This window comes from Tursiops truncatus, chromosome 17 (assembly GCF_011762595.2).
Source record: "Tursiops truncatus isolate mTurTru1 chromosome 17, mTurTru1.mat.Y, whole genome shotgun sequence".
Classification (NCBI taxonomy): Eukaryota; Metazoa; Chordata; class Mammalia; order Artiodactyla; family Delphinidae; genus Tursiops; species Tursiops truncatus.
The window spans coordinates 59,651,755-59,678,081 of NC_047050.1; the positions used below are offsets into that span (position 1 = coordinate 59,651,755).

Below are 26,327 nucleotides of genomic sequence, written 5' to 3' on the forward strand. Positions count from 1 at the left end.
TGGCTGCGTTGGGTCTTTGTTGCCGCACACAGGCTTTCTCTAGTTGCATCGAGCGGGGGCGTCTCTTTGTTGTGGTGCCCGGGCTTCTCATTGTGGTGGCTCCTTTTGTTGTGGAGCACAGGCTCTAGGCGCACGGGCTTCAGTAGTTGTGGCTTGCAGGCTCAGTAGTTGTGGCATGCACTTATTTGCTCCACGGCATGTGAAATCTTCCCAGACCAGGGCTCAAACCTGTGTCCCCTGCATTGGCAGGCAGATTCTTAACCACTGCGTGACCAGGGAAGTCCCCCCTTACTGTCTCTTAAGGTCAACTCCTGTTTCGTCAAACAGGAGTTGACCTTAAGAGACTCTGGTAGACTTGGGTATTTTCTTCCTTACTTTCCTTTCATTCTATGGTAGACTTGGGTATTTTCTTCCTTACTTTCCTTTCATTCTATATATACTTATAACTCTACCGTAGCATTTATCTACCTTGTCCATAGGTTTTTTTATATATATTTTATTTATTTATTTATTTGGCTGCGCCAGGTCTCGGTTGTGGCATGCGGGATCTTCGTTGCAGCATGTGGGCTCTTAGTTGCAGCATGCATGCGGGCTCTAGTTCCCTGACCAGGGATCTAACCCGGGCCCTCTGCATTGGTAGCACGATTCTTCACCACTGGACCACCAGGGAAGTCCCATCCATAGGTTTTTTTTTTGTTTGTTTGTTTGTTTTTTGCGGTACACGGGCCTCTCACTATTGTGGCCTCTCCCGTTGCGGAGCACAGGCTCCAGACGCATAGGCTCAGCGGCCATGGCTCATGGGCCCAGCCACTCCGCGGCATGTGGGATCTTCCCGGACCGGGGCACGAACCCGTTTCCCCTGCATTGGCAGGCGGATTCTCAACCACTGCGCCACCAGGGAAGCCCCACCCATAGGTTTTTAATGTTTGCTTCCCACTGGATGGTAAGCAAGTTAAGGACAAAGTCCATGTCATTTCATTTCTGCATCTCCTAGGATAGAAAAGATGCTCAGTAAATATTTATTGGATTAATGAATGAATAAATGAAATGTCCAAAGTAGTGATTTTTTTTTTAAATAAAAGTTTGGATATCCTTCTTTTTTTTTTTTATAACAAAGTGAATCAGTTATACATATACATATGTTCCCATATCCCCTCCCTCTTGCGTCTCCCTCCCACCTTCCCTATCTCACCCCTCTAGGTGGTCACAAAGCACCGAGCTGATCTCCCTGTGCTATGCGGCTGCTTCCCACTAGCTATCTACCTTACGTTTGGTAGTGTATATATGTCCATGCCTCTCTCTCGCTTTGTCACAGTTTACCCTTCCCCCTCCCCATATCCTCAAGTCCGTTCTCTAGTAGGTCTGTGTCTTTATTCCTGTCTTACCCCTAGGTTCTTCATGACATTTTTTTCCTTAAATTCCATATATATGTGTTAGCATACGGTATTTGTCTTTCTCTTTCTGCCTTACTTCACTCTGTATGACAGACTCTAGGTCTATCCACCTCATTACAAATAGCTCAATTTCGTTTCTTTTTATGGCTGAGTAATATTCCATTGTATATATGGGTCACATCTTCTTTATCCATTCATCCGATGATGGACACTTAGGTTGCTTCCATGTCCTGGCTATTGTAAATAGAGCTGCAATGAACATTGTGGTACATGACTCTTTTTGAATTATGGTTTTCTCAGGGTATATGCCCAGTAGTGGGATTGCTGGGTCATATGGTAGTTCTATTTGTAGTTTTTTAAGGAACCTCCATACTGTTCTCCATAGTGGCTGTACCAATTCACATTCCCACCAGCAGTGCAAGAGTGTCCCCTTTTCTCCACACCCTCTCCAGCATTTATTGTTTCTAGATTTTTTGATGATCGTCATTCTGACTGGTGTGAGATGATATATCATTGTAGTTTTGATTGAGATATAATTGGGTCAATACCATACAATTGACCCATTTAAAGTGTACAATTTAATTCTTTTTAGTATATTCACAGACATTTGCAACCATCACCAGAATTTTAGAAAATTTTTGTCACCTCCAAAAGAAACCCTGTACCTCTTAGCTATCACTCTCTATTTTGCCATTCGTCCTTAAGCAATCACTAATTTACTTTCTGTCTCCATAGATTTCTCTGTTTTGAACATTTCACGTGAATGGAATGATATAATTTATGGTCTTGTGTGATTGGCCTCTTTCGTTTAGTATAATGTTTTCAAGGGTTGTCCAGGTTGTAGTGTGTTTCAGTACTTCATTCCTTTTTATAGGCAAATATTGCTCCATTGTATGGATATATGACATTTTCAATTCCATCAGTTGATAGATATTTGGGTTATTTATACTTTTTGACAATAATGTATAATGCTGCCAGGACATTTGTGTACAAGTTTTTCTGTGGACATAGGTTGTCATTTCTCCTGGCAATATACCTAGGATTAGAATGGCTGGATCACATTATAAGTTTGTGTTTAATGGTTTGAGGAACCGCGAGAGTATTTTCTGAATTGACTGTACCATGTTACATTCCCACCAACAAGCTTCCAGTTTCTCCACATCCTTACCCACAGTTGCTATTATCTGACTTTTTGATTTTAGCCAACTAGTAGGTGTGAAGTGGTATCTCAGTATGTTTTTTTTTTTTTTTTTTTTGTGGTACGTGGGCCTCTCACTGTTGTGGCCTCTCCCGTTGCGGAGCACAGGCTCCGGACGCGCAGGCTCAGCGGCCATGGCTCACGGGCCCAGCTGCTCCACAGCATGTGGGATCCTCCCAGACCGGGGCACGAACCCGCGTCCCCTGCATCGGCAGGCAGACTCTCAACCACTGCGCCACCAGGGAAGCCCCTCAGTGTGGTTTTGATTTGCAGTTCCTTGATGACTGATGATGCTTAGCATCTTTCCATGTGCTTATTGGCCGTTTATATATCTTCTTTGATCTATTGAGATCATTTGTCCACTTCTAAACTGGGTTGTCTTCTTATTTAAGTGTTCTTTATATATTCCAGATGCAAATCCATTATCAGACATATGATTTGCCTTTTCTCCCATTCATTGAGTTGTCTTTTCACTTTCTTGCTGGTGTCTTTGAAGCATAAAAGTTTTACATTTTAATGTAGTTTAATTTATCTATTTTTCCTTTTTTTTCTTGTGCTTTTGGTGTCATATCTAGGAATCCTTTGCCAAATTCAAGGTCACGAAGATTTATGGTTATGTTTTCTTGTCAAAGTTTTATGGCTTTAGCTCTTACATTTAGGTCTTTAATATATTATGAATTATTTTTTTTATAGGGTTTGAGGTAAGGGTCCAACTTCATTCTTTTACATGTGGTTCTCTAATTATCCCAGAACCATTTGTTGAAAAGACTATTATCTCCCCCATTAGATGGCCTTGGCACCCTTGTTAAAATCAGTTGGCCATAGATGTATCAAAGAAGTGGTTTTAAAATCTGTTTTAAGAGAGGGAGTCTTAGGATTGTACAATGTAAGACCTTGGTTGAAAAAAAAGAGGAAAGACTGTTTCGCATTCTTTTTCGTGTAACTTCCACAAATACGCAGGATAAAGTGGTCCTTCTGTCACCTAGCCTGTTAACCTGCAGAAAAGTAGTCCCTACTTGTCACTGTGTTCAGTTTTTTATCATTTTTGCTTACCTCTTTAAAATATGTTCATTTTATTTTCCCTTGTTGGTATTATCTTTAATTTTTCTTAATTACTTCATCTTATCCTTCCTAACCTTCTTTCTTTACCTCCTTTTTTCTTCCTTTGTTTTTGGCAGCAAATCCTTCTATTTTCTAATAATTATGGAAGCATCCAAAATAAATAATAACCATTCCCTTAAAAGGAGCCTTTATAATATGTTTGAGAACCCAGCTTCCCTTGACAGTTGTTTGAAAGGGTTCACAGAGGTTTGAATTGTTTTGAATTCAGTGCAGAAGTGCTTGGTTTCTCTCCTTCTTGTGTAATTTTATGGTTATGAAACCGTAGCTGCATGTAGCCTTTTAGGACAGCCATGGCCTTGGAATCCACGCTCAGCTTCTATCTAAAGCTGATTCAAGTTCAGTAACAACAGCTGAAATGTTTAACACAACCACACTAAAAAGCTGAAAATGTTTAGCACAACACTAAAAACTGTGGGCAATGTGAAAATTACAACTTAGGTTCTAGCATATCCGTCTCTTCAGAGCATAAAACCAGCACTAAAAAAGTTCTTGCTTTTTTTCCAGCAAATCTAAAATAGCAAGCAAAGAGGAAGGGATTTTAACTTCAAAGACAAATAACACTCTCCATTACTGTTGTTTGTGGTGTTCTTAGTTTCCAGTCAGTTGATTAACAAATATTTGTTAAGCACCTAATTTATACTGCCTCCCGGGGCTGGGTTTTCACCAGCATTGAAGGCATGGTGTCTATCCTTCAGAAGCTTCTAGTTTAGCTGAAGGGGTAAAAATAGTGTGTTAAAAATTGAGAGAATATATACAAAACTATGGTACTGGCTCAGAGTTCAAAAAAAAAAAGGAGAGATCTGTATGAATTGCTTTTTAGTTGGGATATTTTCAAAGAGAGGTTAGTACTTTAGCCCTTCAAAGCAGAACCACACTATCTCACTTAGCACCTTTGTGCGAATGAGAAAGACGCCCTTTTGCCCTTCCCTTCAAGCTCCTACAGTACCTCTCCTCCACAGGGACTGCTCTTGAGGAGTGGGCACTGGATTTTAGACTTCATTTGTCACTGAAGCGAGGTTCCCTTGTGCAGTGAACAACCTGCACCAGTGTACGAGGAGCGCCTTTTTTTTTTTTGAAGAATAGTTTGGATTTCTCCAGGGAAGGGGAGGAGGGAGGATGTGAGGGAAGAACATGAGTAAGGAAAAAAGATGAGAAGGAGTATGTTCTGTTCAGTGTATGATATGAAGACAACTGAAGGAAGATGAAAGGTATTTGTTGGCAAAGAGTGTAAAATGCTGTTTTTCTTCCCCTTCCCTCACTTTTTAAATATATAATAGTTTTACTGACAAATATTAACCAAACAGCTCTCTGTTTACTAGTTCCTAACCAAATTATTATGAAAATTGTATCAATTTATGCCTGTCACATCTATTCTATAGATAATAGCATAGTATTATAATAGCACAGTATTCAAAAATATCAATGCTCATATAAGCATTTCGCCATAATTCATACTTTCTTCCTAATCACACAAGTCAGTGTTACACATTCAAACTGTATTTTGGAAGCATACATCTATATGTATAACTTATACATTGGGAGCAACTTTATTATATTGGGCATTAATATAAGCATTTTGTCAGGGACAAGTCATCTGGTGAAATATAAACTTAACCTTAATATAACTTCTTTATTGATAACGTTTTTCCCAGTTATAAACATAGTATACTCTCTCTGGGGAATAATTTGAGTAATAGAGAATTCTATTAAGGTGAAAAGAAAAATCATTCAGAAACTGCCCCCAGGGGTAAGTAACTCTTTTAATATTTGGATGAATGAATTTTTAATTTTTAATGGTTATCATTATATAATTTTATGTTCTGCTTTTCAAAATAATTTACCATTACACTAACACTTTTTATTTTTTTAAAGCTCTTTAATTTCTAAAGCATCTTTCCGGCCTAATAGCCCATGGGTCATTTTGGCTTCCTCCCTAGCTTGTGCCCTTGTATACCATTCACATATGTTCCCACGTTATATAGGGCCTTCTCAGTTCCTTTGAATGTTTTTTTCAATGCACAAGGAGATTGCTATCAGCTTATTTCTATTCCTGTACTGGCTCCTAAATGTAGCAGTTCCTTCTATTGTGATGCTGCCTTTCCCCTGGGTTAGAGTGAGTCTGGGAAATATGACTCAGATATATATCCAGGAAAGATTGAACTCAGTCACATGCACAATCAAAATCTGGTGAGTACTTCCAGGAGACGAATATTGTTAATGCCTAACACCTTATAAGGTTTATATCTTATAAGGCTTTATATCATGGTTTTTATCTTATATCTTATAAGGCTTTTATCTTATATCTTATAAGGCTTTATATCATGGTTATAGGCCCACACAGGACCATTTTGGCTGAAGATGAATTTGTTCTATAAAAATAAGACTTTCAGAGCATCATCCCCATTTCTCATTACTAATTAAAATGGAATTGTTATCCTTGTCTATAGAAATATGCACAGAATCTTAGTTCATTTTGCCATAAAGAAAGGGGTTTGATCTTATGGCTCCATCTAGAAAATTTTTAGCATCATAATCGTTATCATCATCATTATGGCTAAAATGTATTCAGTGTTTAAGGTGTGTTCAACACCACGATTGAAGCATTTCGTGCATAATCACACTTAAACTGCACAGCAGCTCCCCAAGTAGGCACTGTCATTATCTGCAGTTTACACTTGCGGAAGGAGAGTCACGTAGCTAACAGGTATGCAGAGTTAGGAATTGAAGCTACATTTGTCTTTAATTTCATGCTTTTAAACAAGTATAATTCAGGGCGATTGACATTCTGTGACTTCTGAGCCTAAGCAGTTTAAGAAGGCCTGGCATGGTTGATCGGTTTTGATAAGAGTCAAAAAGATAATTCAATGGAGGATGAATAGTCTTTTCAACAAATGATGCTGGGATAACTGGATAGCTGCATACAAGCAAACAGAGTTTGACCCTTGCCTCATGCCTTCTAGAAAATTTAACTCAAAGTGGATTATAGAGCTAAATGTGAGAACTAAAACTTTGAAACTCTTAGAAGACAACATAAGAGTAAATTTTCATGGGCTTGTGTCAGGCAATGTTTCTGACATGTGACACCGAAACCACAAGCAGCAAAAGAGAAAAATGGATAAATTGAGTTACATAAAAATTAAAAACTTTGGGGCTAGAAACAGTACCGTCAAGAAAGTGAGAAAACAGCCCATAGAATGGGAAAAAATATCTGCAAATCATATGTCTGATTAAGGACTTGCATCAAAGAATATATAAAGAACACTTAAAGTTCAATAGTAAAAAGACAAGTAATCTAGTTTTACAATGCGCAAAAGATCAGAATAGACATTTCTCCAAAGAAGATATATAAATGGACAATAAACACAAAAACATGCTCAGTATCATTAATCATCAGGGAAATGCAAATCAAAAACACACTCACATACCTCTTCACACCCACCAGGAGGATCCTAATAACAAAGAACAGATGACAGATGCTGGCAAGGATGTGGGGAAATTAGAACTCTCATACCGTACTGGTAGGAATGTAAAGTGGCACAGCCACTTTAGAAAACAGTCTGGCATTTTCGCAAAAGGTTAAAAAGAGTTACCGTATGACCCAACAATTCTACTTCTTGGTGTATATCCAAGAGTAAAAAAACATATGTCCACATAAAAAATTTGTATATAAATTTTCAAAGTAACATTATTCATAATAACCTAAAGGAAACAACGCAAATGCCCATCAGCTGATGAATGGATAAACCCAATGTGGAATATTCATACAATATGTGGAATATTATTTGACAATGAAAAGGAATGAAGTACCAATACATGCTGCAACATGATGAATGTTGAAAACATTATACTAAATGAAAGAAACCAGTCACACAGGATCACATATTGTATGACTCTATTTGTATGAACTGTCTTTAAGAGGCAGATTCATAGATGTAGGAGGTAGATTAGTGTTTGCCTAGGGCAGGGGGAATGGGGAAGTGGGGGATGATTATTAATGGTACAGCACTTCCTTTGGGGTGATAAAGTATTTTAACATGGATGGTAGTGATGTTTGTACGACTCGCTGTATATACCGAAAACCATTGCATTTTACATGTTAAATGGGTGAGTTGTCTGGTAAGTGGATATATATTAATAATATTGTATTATTATTATTATTAATATCTTAATATATGCTAATAAAAGTGTAAAAAAATTCTGGCAGTATCTGCTTCTTTCCTCTTGAGCTCTGTATCTCAATGTCCAGGCTGTCTCATGGGAAGGAAAGGCTGTACTGACTTAGGAGCACCACAGGGCCAGACATCCAGCCCTGGCCCACTGTCTGCCTGCAACTGCATGAATGATCCCAAGCAAAGGTGGCAGACGAATTGCCCAGTTGAGCCCCAGGCAACCCACAGAATACTAAGATATGATTAAATGGTGGTTGGGCTTTTTTTAAAATTTGTTTTATTAAATTATAGTTGGTTTACAGTGTTGTATTAGTTTCTGATGTAAAGCAAAGTGATTCAGTTATACAAACATATAATAGTTTGCATCTGCTCATCCCAAACTCCCAATCCATCCCTTCCACACAGCCTCCCCTACCCTTGGCAACCACAAGTCTGTTCTCTATGTGTGTGAAGTCTGTTTCTGTTTTGTAAATAAGTTCATTTGTGTCATATTTTAGATTCCACATATAAGTGATATCATAAGGTATTTGTCTTTCTCTTTCTGACTTACTTCACTTAGTATCTTCACTTAGTATAATGATCTCTAGGTCCATCCATGTTGCTGCAAATGTTATTTCATTCTTTTTTTTTTTTTTTTTTTTTTTTTTTTGTGGTACGCGGGGCTCTCACTGCTGTGGCTTCTCCCGTTGCGGAGCACAGCCTCCGGACGCGCAGGCTCAGCGGCCATGGCTCACGGGACCAGCCGCTCTGCGGCATGTGGGATCTTCCCGGACCGGGGCACGAACCCACGTCCCCTGCGTCGGCAGGCGGACTCTCAACCACTGCGCCACCAGGGAAGCCCCTATTTCATTCTTTTTCATGGCTGAGTTGTATTCCATTGCATATATATGTACCACATCTTCTTTATCCATTCATCTGTCACTGGACATTTAGATTGTTTCCTTGTCTTGGCTATTGTAAACAGTGCTGCTAAGAACACAGGGGTGGGACTTCCCTGGTGGTTTAGTGGTTAGGACTCTGTGCTTCCACTGCAGGGCGCCAGGTTCGATCCGTGGTTGGGGAACTAGGATCCCACATGCTGCGCAGTGTGGCCAAAAAAAAAAAAAAAATATTAAAGAACATAAGGGTGCATGTATCTTTTTCAATTATACTTTTGTCTGAATATATGCCCAGGAGTGGGATTGCTGGATCTTATGGCAACTCTCTTTTTAGTCTTTTGAGGGACCTCTGTACTGTTTTCCACACTGGCTGCACCAATTTAAATACATTCCCATAAATGGTGGTTGTTTTAAGCCACCAAGTTTTGGGGCAACTCGTTACATAGCAAGAGATCATTGGACCGAGTAGTGAGTCAAATTATTGTTTTAACACTGTGACTACATATTGATACTAAAATCAGTCCCAGGCAAGCCTTTGTCCTAAGGAGAGGAATCTGGATAGGAATAGTATTATGCTTGATTTTAAGGGAAAATGAAATAGGGAAGAGCTAAGGGTTGTGGAGCATGTTTTAAATAACTAGCTGAGCCGATCCAGGCAGGCCTGCCAACTGGTCTCTTGTCTAAAGCTCACATTGGCAGCAGCAGCTAACCAGCCGTTTGTCCAGAGGCCAGGAGTTACTTAGCAGGAGCTCTAGAGGGCTGGCAGGTCATTTTTCTGGTTTCAAGAAGTGACACAAATAAACCGCTATCCACTTGTCCTCCCCACACCCTGAAAGGAAAATTGCTAAGCTGGAAGGGACAGAGTGGATTGACAACAGAAGTGAAGGCCAGGCATTTGTGTCTGTATCTTACATGGAGTATCAGTAGGGCAGAAACTCTTTTTTTTTTTTTTTTTGCGGTTCGCGGACCTCTCAGTGTTGTGGCCTCTCCCGTTGCTGAGCACAGGCTCCGGACGCGCAGGCTCAGCGGCCATGGCTCACGGGCCCAGCCGCTCTGCGGCATGTGATCCTCCCGGACTGGGACACGAACCCGCGTCCCCTGCATTGGTAGGCGGACTCTCAACCACTGTGCCACCAGGGAAGCCCCAGGGCAGAAACTCTTGATTCATCTCGTCTCCACACAGGGTCATTCTAAGGGAGCCTTTTTTTTTTTTTGGCCACTCTGCAGCATGTAGGATCTTAGTTCCCTGACCAGGGATCGAACTCATGCCTCCTGCAGTGGAAACATGGAGTCCTAATCACTGGACCACCAGGGAATTCTAAGGGGGTCATTTTTTATATACTCTTGGATAATGATGTGTAGCAGGGGAATGCAGAGAAATGAGCTTCATTTATCATTCAGAAAATACTTTTCTCGGACCTACTGTACTAGGAAGCAGCTGTCAACTACATAGACAGGGATCCTGGTCTCAAAAAGCTTATAGTTAAGTGAGCAGACCATTTCCCCAGGGCTCTGAGAAGGCCTTTCAGGGACTCTGGGAGCTCTTAGAAGTGGCACGTGGTCTAGATTTGTGGGATGGGAGATTTCTTAGAGAAATAACAACTAAAACTGGAAAACTGAGGAAGCTCATCTTCACTCTAAAATACCTTATTTGGGGGCTTCCCTGGCGGTCCAGTGGTTAAGACTCTGCACTTCCAGTGCAGGGGGCATGGGTTCCATCCTTGGTCGGGGAACTAAGATCTCACATGCTGCTCGGAGCGACCAAAAATAATAATAATAAATAAATAAAATATGATAAAATACCTTATTTGAGGGTGAAAAGAAATGAGGAAATGGTAGTATTCCTTATTTAGGCACTTTGTTTTCTAGATTCCTATCACTGATGCAGGCTCCCAGGTCTAACTCCATGTGGCTTTATTTTATACAGTTTATTTCCAGGACCTTCCAGTATTTATTAACTGTTCTTTCAGTACTTTCCAACTGATGTGACATGTTCCTCTTTGTGGGTTTCACATCTTTTTTGCCATTTCTCATTGATATGAATATATTCTAGTTATCTATTCCTACAAGACAAATCGCCTTAAAACTGACTAGTTTAAAACAACAGTGATATATTATTTCTCCTGATTCTGTGGCTTGCAAGGCGATTCCTGTACTGGTTTCACCTGGGCTCATTCATGCGGTTGCCGGAGGGTCAGCTGAGCTGGAACGTCCAAGATGGCCTCATTCTCATGTCTGAGAGTTGGTGCTGGCTGTCGCCTGGGCCTGTGGCCTCTTCACCTCCAACAGGCTGCACTTGCTTCCTTACACTGCGGTCTCAGTATGGCATTCCAAGGGGACAACTGTGGAAGCTGCAAGGCCTCCTAAAGCCTTGCTTTGGGAGTCAAATAATGTTGCTTCTGTTGCATTTGCTTGGGTAGTGGAATTCACAAAGGCAGCCCAGGTTCAAGGGAAGGGGAAATAGACTCAACCTCTTGATGGGAGAAGCAGTGAAGTCAGTTGGAAAGAAGCCTCGGGAGCTGTTGCGGCCATCATGGCGCATAGTCTCCTATGGGACGTCAGGGTTCTGCCCCTTGTGTTGAGGTGTATATGTGGCAGTTGTCCCTTCCATCTTCTAAGAAGGGCCTGGTCATTATTATATTAAGTCTAATTCTTATGGCTCATACCAACTCAGCTGCTACTAAGCCTCTGAAAGCAGGCTAGTAGCTATTTCTAAGGATGGATTAAAGTACAGAAGAGGGTTTACTTAGGAAGAGGTCTAAATAATATTTTTTTTGCAGATTTAATTTGTTTAATTGAAGTATAGTTAATTTACAGTGCTATGTTCGTTTCAAGTGTACAGCAAAGTGATTCAGTCATACATGTATATATATGTGTGTATATACATATACATATATATATACATATATGTGTATATATATACATATATTCTTTTTCAGATTCTTTTCCATTATAGGTTGTTACAAGATATTGAGTAGAGTTCCCTGTGCTATACAATAGGTCCTTGTTGTTTACCTATTTTATATATAGTAGAGTGTATATGTTAATCCCAAGTTCTAATTTATCACTCCCCTGCCAATAAGATTTTAAAGTGAGTTCTGTTACAAGCTGAATAAGGTTTTTAATAAGTTCAGTTATATGCTAAAAGCTTTTATAAATACTCTTAATTACTTCTTGGACTTTTGGCTAAGATCAAGTATGGTATCTGTTCTTATCAGTTTAGTGTAAATACTCTTAAATATAAAAGCATACACTTACATTCTTAGAACTTTCTAATAAAAGTTTTTAATGATAGCAATCCAACGAAGGCAGTAGAACATGTATTATCTTCCTCATTTAATATGAGTTTGGGGACACTTGAAGTAGTGAAAAATCATGTCATTAGTTTGTGGCAGAGTTGTATTTGAGTCCCAGGTGTCCTACTTCCCAAGGCTGTGCTCCTTCCATGGCTTCCAACTAGTAGAACTCTGAAGATTCTGGGAAGAGTGGAGGTGTCCCACTCCAGAGGAGTCCCTGTATAGCTACGGGCACAAATTCATCACGCCCTGAGGAACGCACCATGATTAGTTAAGTTTAACGCTTTGTATATACATCGTCTTTTGTATTGTTAAGTTGTTTCATTCATACTCACTCTATCATTCACAACAGATGGGTGAAGCTATCATTATACTCTTGAGAAAAAGGAAGGTTATAAAAAGAAAAGTGGCTTGCTTTTCATCTCACAGCTACCAAGTGACCCATTCTGAATAAAACTTAAATCTTCAAATTCCTAGTTGAATATTCTTTCCACAGCAGGATTGGGCTTCTAAGTCTGAAAGCACTGCAAATGAACATCATATGAGTGGACACTGAGGTACGCAGGTTCAGTTACCCACAAATGATATGATTTATAAACGTGTAAAGTGCTCTCATTTGTATGACCCTGAGCAGGTTTCCTCCCCGCAACACTGAATGCTGTCATTCACTTTTTCTCCTTTGGATGAGAATTACATTTTTCTCATATGGATGAAGAGGGGGTTGTATCGTAATAATCTCTAAGGTTTCTTCCTGCTCTAGAATGAAATGGTACAATTTGTGTTGCATACTGTTGTTAGTTTGAGAAGACCTGAAGGTTTTTAAAAGAGAGAAATGAACTTTCATATAGAAGACAAGAACTCATCAGGAACAGTTCTAAAGGAAGATGATACAATGATTGTGACATTTTATGAGGTTCTGTTTTCATTGTACAAGGTTTTGTGGACAAACATGAACTCTATCTATCCTGTTGGAGCTTATAGTTGAGTAGGGAAGGTAGTCTTTAATCTGATAATTACGTAGACTGTATAGGGAGCAATGGAGATCTGATAATGATTGAAATGCAAAGGATAAGAAGTTAAGTAGGCTTGAGGAGTAGAGGACTAGTCCAGAGAAGTGAGGAGGAATGTTCCAGGTTTGGGAATGACATATTCAAAGGCCCTGTGGTAGATGGGCATGATATGTTTGAACTGAAAGAAGCCCAGCCTCTCTGGAGCACACAGGGGCCAGAGGTGAGAATGTTCCAAAGGGGACGGGGTCAGGGCCATGCATGCATTATAGGCCATATAAAGGGTTTTGGTCTTTAGCCTAAAAGCAATGAGAAGCCATTAAAGTGTATCTTCAACAGGGGCAGGACATTTTCAGGTTCAAATTTTTAAAAGATCATTTTAATTGCTGTGTCTGGTCTTGGGTGCTTGAGGTTGGGTTGAGAACAAGAGTGGGTGCATAGTATAGTCCAATTAAGAAACCAATGTAATTGTCTAGGTTAAAGGTGTTGGTATTTTGGGCCAAGGCAGTGGCAGTGCCAAAGATGGGAAGACTTAGACATATATGAGAGCTATCTGGGAGGTAAAAACCACAGTTCAGACTGATAGACTGGGTTGAGGAAGATGAAGGCATCATGGATGAAGCCTTGTTTTCAGGCTGCATGGTGGAAGCTCTCATAGGCACAGGACCTCAGATTTGGGGGGAAGAACCTGAATTCAGTTTTGGGCTTGTTGATTTTGAGATGTCTTTGGGATGTCCATGTGGATACAAAGGTCTGGGGTTGGGAATATAGCCCTGGTCTAAGGATATAAATCTGAGAATCCTTGGGGCATGGATGGTAGTTGAAGCCATGGGGATATAAGAACTTGCCTGAGAGACGAGAGAAAAGAGATATTTGGGGAAATGAATCTCAAGGGATTCCAGCCTTCAAAGTCCATGGAGATGAAGTGACGGTAACCCACAATGGTCACTGAGAAAAGGTAGGGACAGAGGGAAAGCAGTATAGTGTGTGACGTCCTTCTAACTGAGGGGAGTGCTCAATAGCATCTGATGCTATTAATGTCAACCACATGGGGGACCTACAAGATGTCCATCGTATATGGACACAAGGGAGAATGCTTGTGCCCCTAGTAGTAAAGGCAGAAGCTAGAGGAGTGAAGAGTGCATGGGAAGGTAGGTGTGAGACAGGATACGTGGGGCTAGGGGGGTGGTAAAGGAGTGACTTATGTAGTTGTCTTAGTTCAGGCTGCTTTAACAAAAATACTATAGACTGGATGGCTTATACGATAGACCCTCATTTCTCACGGTCTGGAGGCTGGGGAGTCCAAGATCAAGGCGCCAGCAGACCTGGTGTATGGTAAGGCACCTTAGTTTGCAGAGGTCTGCTCATTGTATTATCGTCACAAGAGAGAAACAGGAAGCAAGTTCTCTTCTGTCCCTTCTTATAAGGACAGTAATCTCATCGTGGGTCTGTAGGGGAACAAAGTTTGCCACCCCAAAATGTCTCTTTGGTGTGTGGATTACTTCGAGCTGAAAACAATCAAGGCCCGAAAGATTCTGGAAGAACCTTTGACCTGTGACCTAACTGCCTAAAAAATTTTAGATAGAGGACCTGTTCCAGGAAGGGAGCTATCAACATAGATAACTATAGTATGAGCTAGGTGTGTAGGCAAGGAGAAACCTGGGAAGTCTGTTAAAATTCCCCTCTGTGTCCCATTGTCTCTGCATGACACAACAAACATTTATTTACCAAACAGTTGCCTTTACATCTCCATGTGAATTGCCTTCCTCCCCTTTGAAGTCCTGAACCACTACCCCAACATCCTCTTTTGTCTTTACCTGAAGGTAGTATTTAAAGTGAGGGTTTTGACTCTCTGACATACATCACAGCAAGATCCTTTTTGACCCACCTCCTGGAGAAAGGGAAATAAAAACAAAAATAAACAAATGGGACCTAATGAAACTTCAAAGCTTTTGCACAGCAAAGGAAACCTTAAACAAGACAAAAAGACAACCCTCAGAATGGGAGAAAATATTTGCAGATGAAGAAGCAACGGACAAAGGATTAATCTCCGAAATTTACAAGCAGCCCATGCAGCTCAATATCAAAAAAACAAACAACCCTAACCAAAAATGGGCAGAAGACCTAAGGAGACATTGCTCCAAAGAAGATATACAGACGGCCATCAAACACATGAAAGGATGCTCATCGCTAATCATTAGAGAAATGCAAATCATAACTACAATGAGGTATTACCTCACACTGGTCAGAATGGCCATCATCGAAAAATCTACAAACAGTAAATGCTGGAGAGGGTGTGGAGAAAAGGGAACCCTCTTGCACTGTTGGTGGGAATGTAAATTGATACAGCCAGTATGGAGAACAGTATGGAGGTTCCTTAAAAAACTACAAATAGAACTACCATATGACCCAGCAATCCCACTACTGGGCATATACCTGGAGAAAACCATAATTCAAAAAGAGTCATGTACCACAATGTTCATTGCAGCTCTATTTACAATAGCCAGGACATGGAAGCAACCTAAGTGTCCATCAACAGATGAATGGATAAAGAAGATGTGGCACATATATACAATGGAATATTACTCAGCCGTAAAAAGAAATGAAATTGAGTTATTTGTAGTGAGGTGGATGGACTTAGAGTCTGTCATACAGAGTGAGGTAAGTCAGAAAGACAAAAACAAATACCGTATGCTAACACATATATATGGAATCTAAAATTTAAAAAAAGAAATCGTTCTGAAGAACCTAGGGGCAAGACAGGAATAAAGACGCAGATGTAGGGAATGGACTTGAGGACATGGTGAGAGGGAAGGGTAAGCTGGGAGGAAGTGAGAGAGTGTCATGGACATATATACACTACCAAATGTAAATTAGATAGCTAGTGGGAAGCAGCTGCATAACACAGGGACATCAGCTCCGTGCTTTGTGACCACCTAGAGGGGTGGGATAGCGAGAGTGGGAGGGAGACGCAAGAGGGAGGAGATATGGGGATATATGTATGCATATAGCTGATTCACTTTGTTATACAGCAGAAACTAGCATACCATTGTAAAGCAATTATATTCCAATAAAGATGTTAAAAAAATAAAGTGAGGGTTTTGGCCATTTTGGTGAGTTACTCAGTTTCCCTGGGTCTCTCCCCTGTACATTTTATTAAACTTTTGTATGATTTTCTCCTGTTAATCAGTCTTATGTCAATCTACTTCTTAGACCAGCCAGAAGAAACTAAAAGGGTAGAGGAAAACTTCTTCCTCCCCAGTAGGGCTCCACCCTCATGAAATAATCACCTCTCAAAAGCCCCACCTCCAAATTCTATCACGTTTCAGTATGTTGCAGAAAGGGGGGCCCCTTCTAGGGCCCTAGAGAGCCTAATAGGTGGACCCTCTCGTATCAGATGTATTTTACGTGGAAATACATTTAGAGCATACTATGTAGTTGTTGCCAATATACTGAACTCTTAGATCGGATCCTGTCATACTTCTGCTTGAGACTTCTCAATTATTTTCCATTGCACTTAGAATAGAATCCTCAGTGGGGCCCATGGGATCTGCTGACCTATTCCCTACCAACCCCCCCTTTATGTCAGGGCACACCTATTTCCTTTCACACCCTCACATATCCCAAGATCTTTCCCACCCCTAGTCCTTGTGTTGCAGGAAGGGACCCCTTCCAGGGCCTGAGAGTGGGCTCTTGTCTAACACTCGGAAATGAATTGCCCGAGGAGACACACGTGCTGACAATGCAAGAGACTGTATTGGGAAGGGGCGCCCGGGGGGAGAGCAGGAGGGTAAGGGAACCCAGGAGAACTGCTCTGCCACGTGGCTCGCAGTCTCGGGTTTTATGGGAATGGGGTTAGTTTCTGGGTTATCTCTGGCCAATCATTCTGACTCAGGGTCCTTCCTGGTGGCGCTTGCATCACTCAGCCAAGATGGATTCCAGCGAGGAGGATTCTGGGAGGTTGGGAGGACATGTGGACTGGCGTCTCCTCTCTCCTTCTGACCTTTCCTGAATTCTTCCAGTTGGTGGTAGCTTGTTAGTTCCGCGTTCCTTACCAGGACCTCCTGTTGTAAGATGACTCATGCAAGTGGCTACTATCCAGCCTGGCTAGGGTGGGTGGTTTCAATCAGTGGTTCCCCTAACAACTATGTGAATTTGGGGAAGACACAAACATTCAGTCCATAGCAAGTCATCTTCTTATTAGCCCAATGACTTGGGAAAAGGAAAAATGCCTTTAGGAAAGAAATACGAGAGTTTTTTAGGAAAGTAGGGTGGCGTTTGGTCAGGAACTCCCTCTCAAGATGGCTAAACTGAATACAGTTTGCTAAAGCTAGAGTTTTGGATTGCTTTTTCAGTTTTTTTCTAATCACCAGGAAAAAATGCATCTTATTCACTTCTGAAGCAGATCCTTCTCTTGACAATTGCATTTGGGGCAACACATGACAGCCACATCTGTCTGTCTGACAACCTTGCGGTGATACTTCACAGAAGCCTAGGATGTGGGATTTCAAATGAGTAATTTTCCTTTTGTGTAGGTTTCTTTTTCTTTCTTTCTTTTTTTTAAAATTGAAGTATAGTTGACTTACAATATTAGTTTTAAGTATACACCATAGTGATTCCAAATTTTTATAGATTATACTCTATGTAAAGTTATTATAAAATATTGTCTGTATTCCCTGTGCTGGACAATATATCCTTGTAGCTTGTTTATTTTGTACGTGGTGATTTGTACCTCTTAACCTCCAACCCTATCTTTCCCCTCCTCTCTTCCCTCTCCCCACTGGTAAGTGTAGGTTTATTTATTTATTTATTTTTTTCACTTTCTTCCTCCAGGCTGATGAGCCCTGAAAACACACTCCTGCAGCCCAGGGAAGAGGAAGGGGTCAAGTACGAGCGCACCTTCATGGCGTCTGAATTCCTGGATTGGCTGGTTCAGGAGGGTGAGGCCACCACAAGGAAAGAGGCGGAACAGCTCTGCCACCGGCTTATGGAGCACAGCATCATACAGCACGGTGAGTGTATGGTCAGCTTTTGCTAAACCCTAAAATCTTGTGCTACGACTGCAGGCTTTTATTTCTCAGTCATGGCTCTGTAAGTCAACTGTGCCTCTGCTTGGGCTCCGCTTGGCTTGTCTCCAAACTGGGGGTCACATTCAGCTATGTGTTTCATGCCTTCTCATTCTGGGACTCAGAGTAAAGGAGCATCCACTCTCTGGACTCTATTGTTTTGACAGATGAGGGCAGAAGCTAGAGAAGGCAGGCAGATTCTTGCAGCGTCTCCAAACATTTCTGCTTGGGTGTGATTTAACATTACAGCTTCATGTCCAGTTGGCTATAGCAGGTCATCTGGTCAAGTCTGGATGGGAAGTAGATGGCTCTCGCAAGGTTGGTCGCATTGGGAGAATGAAAATTCGCTGAACCGTGGTTCAAGCTGCCACACTGAAGAAGTATCCAAAGGCCTTCAGATTTTCACTTTTCTTTTTAGAGCTGAATCATAATGCAATATAATGTACGTTCAGGAACTCTATTCGTTATCTGTTGCTACATAAGAAATTACTCTAAAACTTAATGGTATAAAATAATAATAAATGTTTATGATCTCACATAGTTTTTGTGGCTCAGGAATTTGGGAGGAGCTTAGTGGGTGGTTTGGCTTGGAGGTCTCTTATGAGGTTGCAGTCAAGACATTGGCTGGGGTTACAGTCATCTGACGGCTTGATAGCCTGGAGGATTTGCTTCCACAGTGGCTCACTTCTGTGCCTACCATAGAAGTGCTGGTGCTGGCTGTTGGCCGGAAGCTTCTGTCCATTGCTCTATGGACTTCTTCGTAAGGCTGCCTGAGAATTCTTATGACATGGCAACCTGGCTTCTTGCAGAGGGAGTGATCCAAGAGAATGCAAGACAGAAGCTACAGTGTCTTTTAATTGAGCCTTGGGAGTCACACACTGTTGTTTCTTCAATACTCTATTGGTTACCAGGTCAGTCCTGTTGAGTATGAGAGAGGACTATGCGTGTGCTAACCAGGAGGCAAGGATCACTGGAGCCATCTCAGTTCTCATGAGGCTGCCTATTGCAAGAACACAGGCTCTGGAATCCCAACTCCACCAGTGATTAGCTACTTACCTTCTCTCATCTGTAAAATGGGCATACCTGCATAGGTTGGTTGTAGGAGTACAGGTGGTAGATATAAAGCACTTGGCTCAGTGCCTTGCTCTTAATAAGTGCTCAATCAATTTACTAATATAGCTGCAAGGTGTAGGCTTAGAACAGTGAGGAAAGGGCCGGGAACCAGATAAGCATTTCAGCCTAGGAGTCAATATGAAAGGTAATAACTTGAATCATTCTTACTGTAAACCCTCCTACCTCCACTTCCACACAGGCCTAGAATTTCTATCCAAGTGTTAGGGAGATAATAATGGAATTATTTGAAAGAAACTTTTGAAATTATTGGGAGCAGTGTTTCACAAACTGCAGATTGCAAGCCTTTAGTGGGTTTAGTGAAATAAGTTTAGGGAGTCATTCCCCCAGCGTTAAAAACATTTTTTTTAGGACAGGGAACTATATTCAGTATCCTGTGATAAACCATAATGGAAAAGAATATGAAAAAGAATGTATAAATAACTGTCACTTTGCTGTACAGCAGAAATTAATACAACATTGTAAATCAACCATACTTCAATAAAATTTTTTTAAAAAAAGAACTACTAAGAAAAAAACTTTTTTTCATAGACTAGAGTAGACTCTTAGTACTCAAAGTGTGGTCCATGGACCCACAGTGTCACCTGGGAACATGATAGAAATGCAGACTCTCTGATCCCACTGAATCTGATCTACATTTTTGCATAACCCCGAGTGATTCGAATGCACTTTAAAAGTTTGAGATGCAGTGGATTGGATTTAACTAGAATAGAAAATTTCAGAGCATAGTTTATGTAATAAGGTCAAGGATTGTTTTGCAAAACTTTATTGCAGTTAGATATACACTATATAAACATATGACCATAGTCATGTGTGCACTGATTTGTAACATAAAAATTAGTACTCTGCATTGTGGTCAAATATTTTGAAAAGCCCCTGATCTAGAAGCATTGGTTTGCAAGGCACTCAAGCCACTCAGTTATTTTGGGGTGTTTTCTCCTAACTGATGTTGCCACAATGGCACTTACAACTGTTTATTGACGGTCTGATATGTTTCCTGCTGGGCTATTGATTGAGGTTTGGAAGGTGGATAGAATTGTAAAATACCAGTATGGTTCCTGGCCTTAAACAGCTTATAGTCTTGTAGAGATTATAAAACGGATATAGAAGCAATTAAAGAGCAATTGAAGTTGTAGGATATAGTTTATTTATTGGTTATTTATTTTATACCATGTGCCACGCACTGTCCTAGAGATTTTACACATTAACTTATTGAAACCTCTTAAACTCTTTGAGTCAGATATTCTAATTTTTGTTGTTGTTAAATTTATCTTATTGTGGTAAGAACACCTAACATGAGATCAACTCTCTTAACAAATTTTTTTTAAGTGTACGAAATAGTAACCATTAATTACAGGGCAGGTATTTTATTATCTCCATTTTACAGATAAGGAAACCAAGGCACCAGTAGGTTAAGTAATTTGTATGAGGCCACTCAGGTGGTAGTGTCCAAATGGATATTATCGCTAATAAGTGTGAACTCAGAATTGGTTGGAGTGACTGGTGCTTTCCACCATGAAAAATGGTGTGTTTGGGTTAGAGTTAACGCTGTCATCTTTGCTCCAGACAGAAAACTTGGTGATACCAAACTCTAGAGAAAACCAGAATTTTATACTACCGTTTACTGACTGATAATGTACATCTCAACTTCAGAGAGAAGATAGAGGATGCCACAAATTGTTTCCAAATGATTTCCAAAGAGTGAGTAATTATACCTCAATTACAGTGTAATTATTATTATTTTTTTGGCTGCGTTGGGTCTTCGTTGCTGTGCGGGCTTTCTCTAGTTGCAGCGAGCGGGGGCTACTCTTCGTTGCCCTGCGCGGGCTTCTCATTGTGGTGGCTTCTCTTGTTGTGGAGCACAGGCTCTAGGCGCACAGGCTTCAGTGGTTGTGGCACGTGGGCTCTAGAGTGCAGGCTCAGTAGTTGTGACGCACAGGCATAGTTGCTCCGTGGCATGTGGGAACTTCCCGGACCAGGGCTTGAACCCGTGTCCCCTGCATTGGCAGGCAGATTCTTAACCACTGCGCCACCAGGGAAGCCCCTACAGTGTAATTTTATAATGCTTTAAACATAAATGCCATAACGTTGTGATGTAAAGGATAAAATAAGGAATTATTGTTAGCAAATCTTATCCACGGAAATTTGTTTTCCATGGTTTTAGGAGGATTGAATATTCTCTATATATACAGAGTCAGAGTTTCCAAGGGAGTTCCAGTTTCCCAGCAACTCATTGCTAGATCACAGATTCTAACTTTGAGTTATGAAAACATGGCCACCACATATGTGTACGTTAGAGTTAATGATAAATACCAGCTAGTATCTTAAGCAGAGCTCTGAATTGTCCAGCTAATAATTAATTTCATAAGTTAAACATTAAAGAAAGTCAGCCTCTAGGCTTTGAGCAAAAGGTTGCTGGATAAAAGTGGTTCCCTAGCTTGAAACCGGTAGGCATAAAAATCAAGCCCACTTATGAAATCCTAAGCAGCTTCATTTCTGAATGGTTAATGGTGCTCTGTAATCAGGACAGAACTTGTTAGCTGAGTAATTAACTTGCATGCAAATGTATATGTGTGTGTGTGTGTATATATATATATATATATATATATATAAATGATATTATTATCATTATTACAGTTTTACAGTGAAGAATTCTTGAATTCAAAGCCTTTAAGATATTTTTCCAAGGTTGCATAGCTAACCAGTAGCTACTAGGCATTGTGCCTTAGAAAGGAGTTTCCGTTGGTCCAGGATGTATGTAATCGGGTGTGGCTTGCCGGGCACTGTGGAATGAACATGGTCTTTGGAGGGAAACAGGCAGGATTTACATCCCATCTCCTTCACCTACTGTGTGACCTTGTTGACATCTCAACTCTTCCATTCCTGAGGTTTTAAAATTTATTAAATTAAAGTCATATTATATACCTTTGAGAGTTGTTATGTTTGGTTGGTTCGTTGGGTTTTTGGTTTTGCTTTTTGAAATCCTAGGACTACCCACATGTACTAGAAAGACTCAACATATGATTGGACTCGTGGCTAAGGTTTTTTAATCTTAAAAAGACACAGAGAAGGATCAGCAAGGGAAAAAGACACATTGGGTGTTGTCTGGAGAAATCCAGGTGCAGGATTCCTCTGTTCTCCCTTCCAGGGCCGGGCAGAACTGGTTCCTTCTTCCAGCAGGGACATGCAGTAACACGTGTACAATATCTCTGCCCAGGGAAACTCACTTGAAACTCAGAGGGCAAGATTTTTATTGGGGGCTGCTCATAGAGGTATACTCTGCCTGCCCAGACAGCCACAGTATACTCCGTGCCTTACAGCCACAGTATACACACGGTATACTCCGTGCCTTCCAGACTCTCAGAAGGAAAGCACGTATTCTCCATTAATTGCAGTGTTTGTGCAAACAATCTGGGCAGGCTGGTGCAGCAGAATTCAGTGTCCCAGGTAGAGCAAAGTTGCCTTATCAGACGGTAACTCAGAGAACCTTTCAAAAGCCAAGTTCCCAGAAGCTAGCCACGGGCCAGGCCCACAAGCACGCTTTTCTGTTTCAAGGCTGCTATGGTAACTCTTTCCTGCCCAGAGCTGCTGTGAGAATTAAACGATAAAGGTGGGCAAAAGCTTTTAGCAGAGTCTACCTCTTATGGCCCTCAAATGCCAGCTATTGTACTTGATCTGATCAATTCTAAATAACAGTTAAAATGTACAGAGTCCCTGCTATATGCCAGACACTGTTCTAATCCTCATTTACTCCTTTAAATAACTCTATGAGTTAGGTATCATAATAATTCTCATTCTTAAAATGAGGTTAAGTAACTTGCTGAAGACAAGAGCTAGTAAATGGTAGATTCACATCAAGGCAATCTGGCTCTTAATCAGTAAAGAAGATTGGATGCTAATTATAAGCTTCCCTAGACTAGGAAAAAAATTCTCAACTTTTATTGCATCAGCTCACACAGCCTGTCAGATATTGCAACTATAATCATTGTTAGCTCGTAAAATATTACAAGATTCCTTTTTCGCAAACAATGACCGAGTACCTTGAGATTTTTGTGTGACCTTTGCCAACGCGATGAACACATTTCTTTACTCACGTAAATATCTCCCTCAACTGCTGAGCTGCTCTCCAGCTATCTTTTCCTTAAATGGAGGGTAACAGACAGCAGAGTCACGTGGGTAAATTGCTCACAGCTGCAGCAGCTGACCCTGGATAATCAGGCTACCGCTGCTGTGTCCAGGCATATAATTTCCTCTTTTAAAGATTTAGTCAGAGCATTTTAACAATTTCAACACTTCATCAAGCCCTCTTTCTTTTTCTTTTGTTTTTGAAAAATATAATTATATAAATTTTGCAACACACAAAGCAGTTTTCCATGTATTATATTTTTAATCCTCCCAGCTGCTCGAGGGTAGTTTTGGTGATCCCATTCTCCAGTGGAAGACAGTAGCTGAGACATTCTCCCTGGTAGCCACGAAGAGAGAATTTGGGATCTTCTGCAAAGGAAGTTAGATGCCAGATCCAGACAGGAATTAACCCCATCTTCTCAGTAATTAAGAGCACTTGACAGAGTTCGGCCCAGCCTGGAATAGCGAAGCCAAAGAAGAAGAGAGGGAGGGAAGGATGGGAGGAAGGAAGAACAAAGGCACTGATGATTGAGGAGTTTGCAACTTGCCCAAGACCATATGATATTACAGAAAAAAGTTATTCTGACACTTGTTAAAATGGTAAGGAAGACTTTAAGACTAGTGCAATAGGAGTATTGTAGCAAGGGAGGGAGATGGGGCTCAACTCCAAGAACAGCAAGGACAAGTGGGGATTTATAGCCATGGAACAGGGTGAGGGGGTCAGTGGATGGAAATTTATTAATGGGAGACACCAAGGGCAGGGGGATTTTGAGGCCAGGGACTTAGACGTCAAAGATGGAGGATGAGGAAATTGATAAAATAATAAGAGTGATCAGGTATCACGATTTGGGGGATCCTGACTTAGCAGGATTCTTTGCTAAGGCTGGGCTGGGTAGGTCAAATCTGGCTGAGTCACATGCCTACCTCCTGACCCTGGATGAGCAGGGCCCTTTGACTGACAGACTCGCCAAGTCAGGGAGGGGCATTCTTCCACCAAAAAAAAATTTTTTTTGTAAGTTCTGTTACCACAGGATAGGGGCCAATGTCAAGGCCTAGTAGAAATGAGGGCTCAGGGACTTCCCTGGTGGTCCAGTGGTTAAGAATCTGCCTTCCAGTGCAGGGAACTTGGGTTCCACCCTGGTCAGGGAACTAAGATCCCACATGCCGAGGGGCAACTAGCCCGTGCTCTGCAACTACTGAGCCCGTGCACTCTAGAGCCCCAGCGCCACAACCGGAGAGAAGCCTACACACCTCAAGGAAGAGCCCGCGCGCTGCAACGAAAGATCCCACGTGCCGTAACTAAGACCCAAGCAGCCAAATAAATAAATAAAAATATTTTTTAAAAGAAATGGAAATGAGGGCTCAGAGAAACCTGACTGAAGTCTGGAAAGGAGAGAGTCTTTGTCAATGGCACCCTACCCTTGCTTACCTGCCCTTTCTTCTTCCCTATCGAGACTATCCTCTCCTGCTTTTGCTTTTGGTAACTCCTTGTCACCAACAAAATGAAGATTTTTCCATTACAGGTGGTACCCAGTATCTTAGTGTTTCTTTACCCTTAGCTGGAATATAAGTGCTTTGAAGACAGATAATTTGTTTTCTGGGAACTTCCTGGTGGTCCATTGGTGAGGACTCCATGCTTCAATGGCAGGGGGCACTGGTACCATCCCTGTTTTGGGATCTAGATCCTGCATGCTGCTCTGTGCGTGCAGCCAAAACAAAGAAAGGGTTTGTTTTCTTGTCTCTGTATCGCCCATGGCTTGGCACTTATGTATCAGCTATTCAGTAAAAAATGTGTAGAACGAATGAACGACAGTAGTGACCACTTTCTGAGGATTTGCCATTTGCCAGGCACACCGTTGGGTGTTTACACCAGCTAGAGTTCTTTGAATATAAGCAGCCTCAATCATCATTTGCTTCAAATATATGGCAGAGTGAACTGATAGTTAAAGCCCTGGAAAGCCAAGCTGCCTGGAGAAGAACTGGAGCAGCTCTTGGGGAGCCAGTTGCGAGGAACTAGTGATGAAGGGCAATCCCTCTCAGACACCTACAGCTAAGAAACCAGTGCTAGCTATTTTCTGCCTATGCTGGCCCTCTCTCCAGAGACTAAACTCTAGAGAACAACTCTGATTGGCTGAGTCTGGGTCACATGCCCACCTCTTGCCCCCTGGATAGGCAGGGCCCTTTGACTGACAGACTAACCAAGTGGTGGTGGGTCATTGTTCCACCCAAAGAAAAAAAAATTTTTTTCTTGAAAGTTCTGTTACCACAAGGCAGGCTGGGCAGGCGAAAGCAACAGACAAGCTGTCCTTTACTGCTATCAGTTCATTTAATCCTCCCCCCAAATCAATTCACTTGATATTATTTTCCCTGTTGCTTTAGATGACAATATTTAAGCATTTGCCATGAGCCTAATCATTCTCGGCTCCTAAATTTTATACTCTGAATAGAAGAAAATACAGATTGGGTAGGATAGTTCCATAATCTGCTTTCAATAATTAATATTTCAAGTGTCATCTTTATCAGCAGCTGTTATCTACTGTAACTTTTTCCTTTCTCGATTTAAAATTTCTTGGAATTTTCCTACTGTGCCCTCTGATAGGCTTTGGCTCTGTTTTACTTTTTATTATAGCTGAATCCAAAGCAGGAAGAAAAACAGACACAGCCAGCCTGCTGTCACAATGCAAACAGAAGGAAACAGGTTTCCTTGGTAAAGTCACAGGCTAATACTTTGGCACACAATATAGTATTGGTTTTGTTGAAGGACAACAGGTCTGTAGCTACACAAAGGCTTGACTTTTAGAAGGTATGAAAGGAGTGAGAGATGCCTCATCTTATGTAATCTTCCAAAAGAAGGGTGTTATGTGCAAAGAATAGAGGTCTTTTGTGAACAGTGTCATAACTGTAAATATTTCTTTCCTCAGTTGACATCAGTATAGCTTTT

At 41.1% G+C, this 26,327-nt stretch overlaps 1 protein-coding gene and 1 pseudogene across 6 annotated transcripts in view; both read left to right on the plus strand.

Annotated features, from left to right (window-relative positions):
• The window catches only part of DEPTOR (DEP domain containing MTOR interacting protein), a 147,245-nt gene that overhangs the window by 46,944 nt on the left and 73,974 nt on the right, over positions 1 to 26,327 (plus strand). For all 6 annotated transcript variants that reach the window (XR_012327328.1, XM_033843248.2, XM_033843247.2 and 3 more), the window contains exon 4: positions 17,898 to 18,076. Coding sequence is in view for 5 of the 6 variants with exons in the window: in XM_033843248.2 (XP_033699139.1) it covers positions 17,898 to 18,076 (179 nt within the window). In the remaining variant the exon portion in view is untranslated. The remainder of the gene's footprint in view (positions 1 to 17,897; positions 18,077 to 26,327) is intronic.
• On the plus strand, positions 11,928 to 12,034 carry LOC117308754 (U2 spliceosomal RNA; annotated as a pseudogene).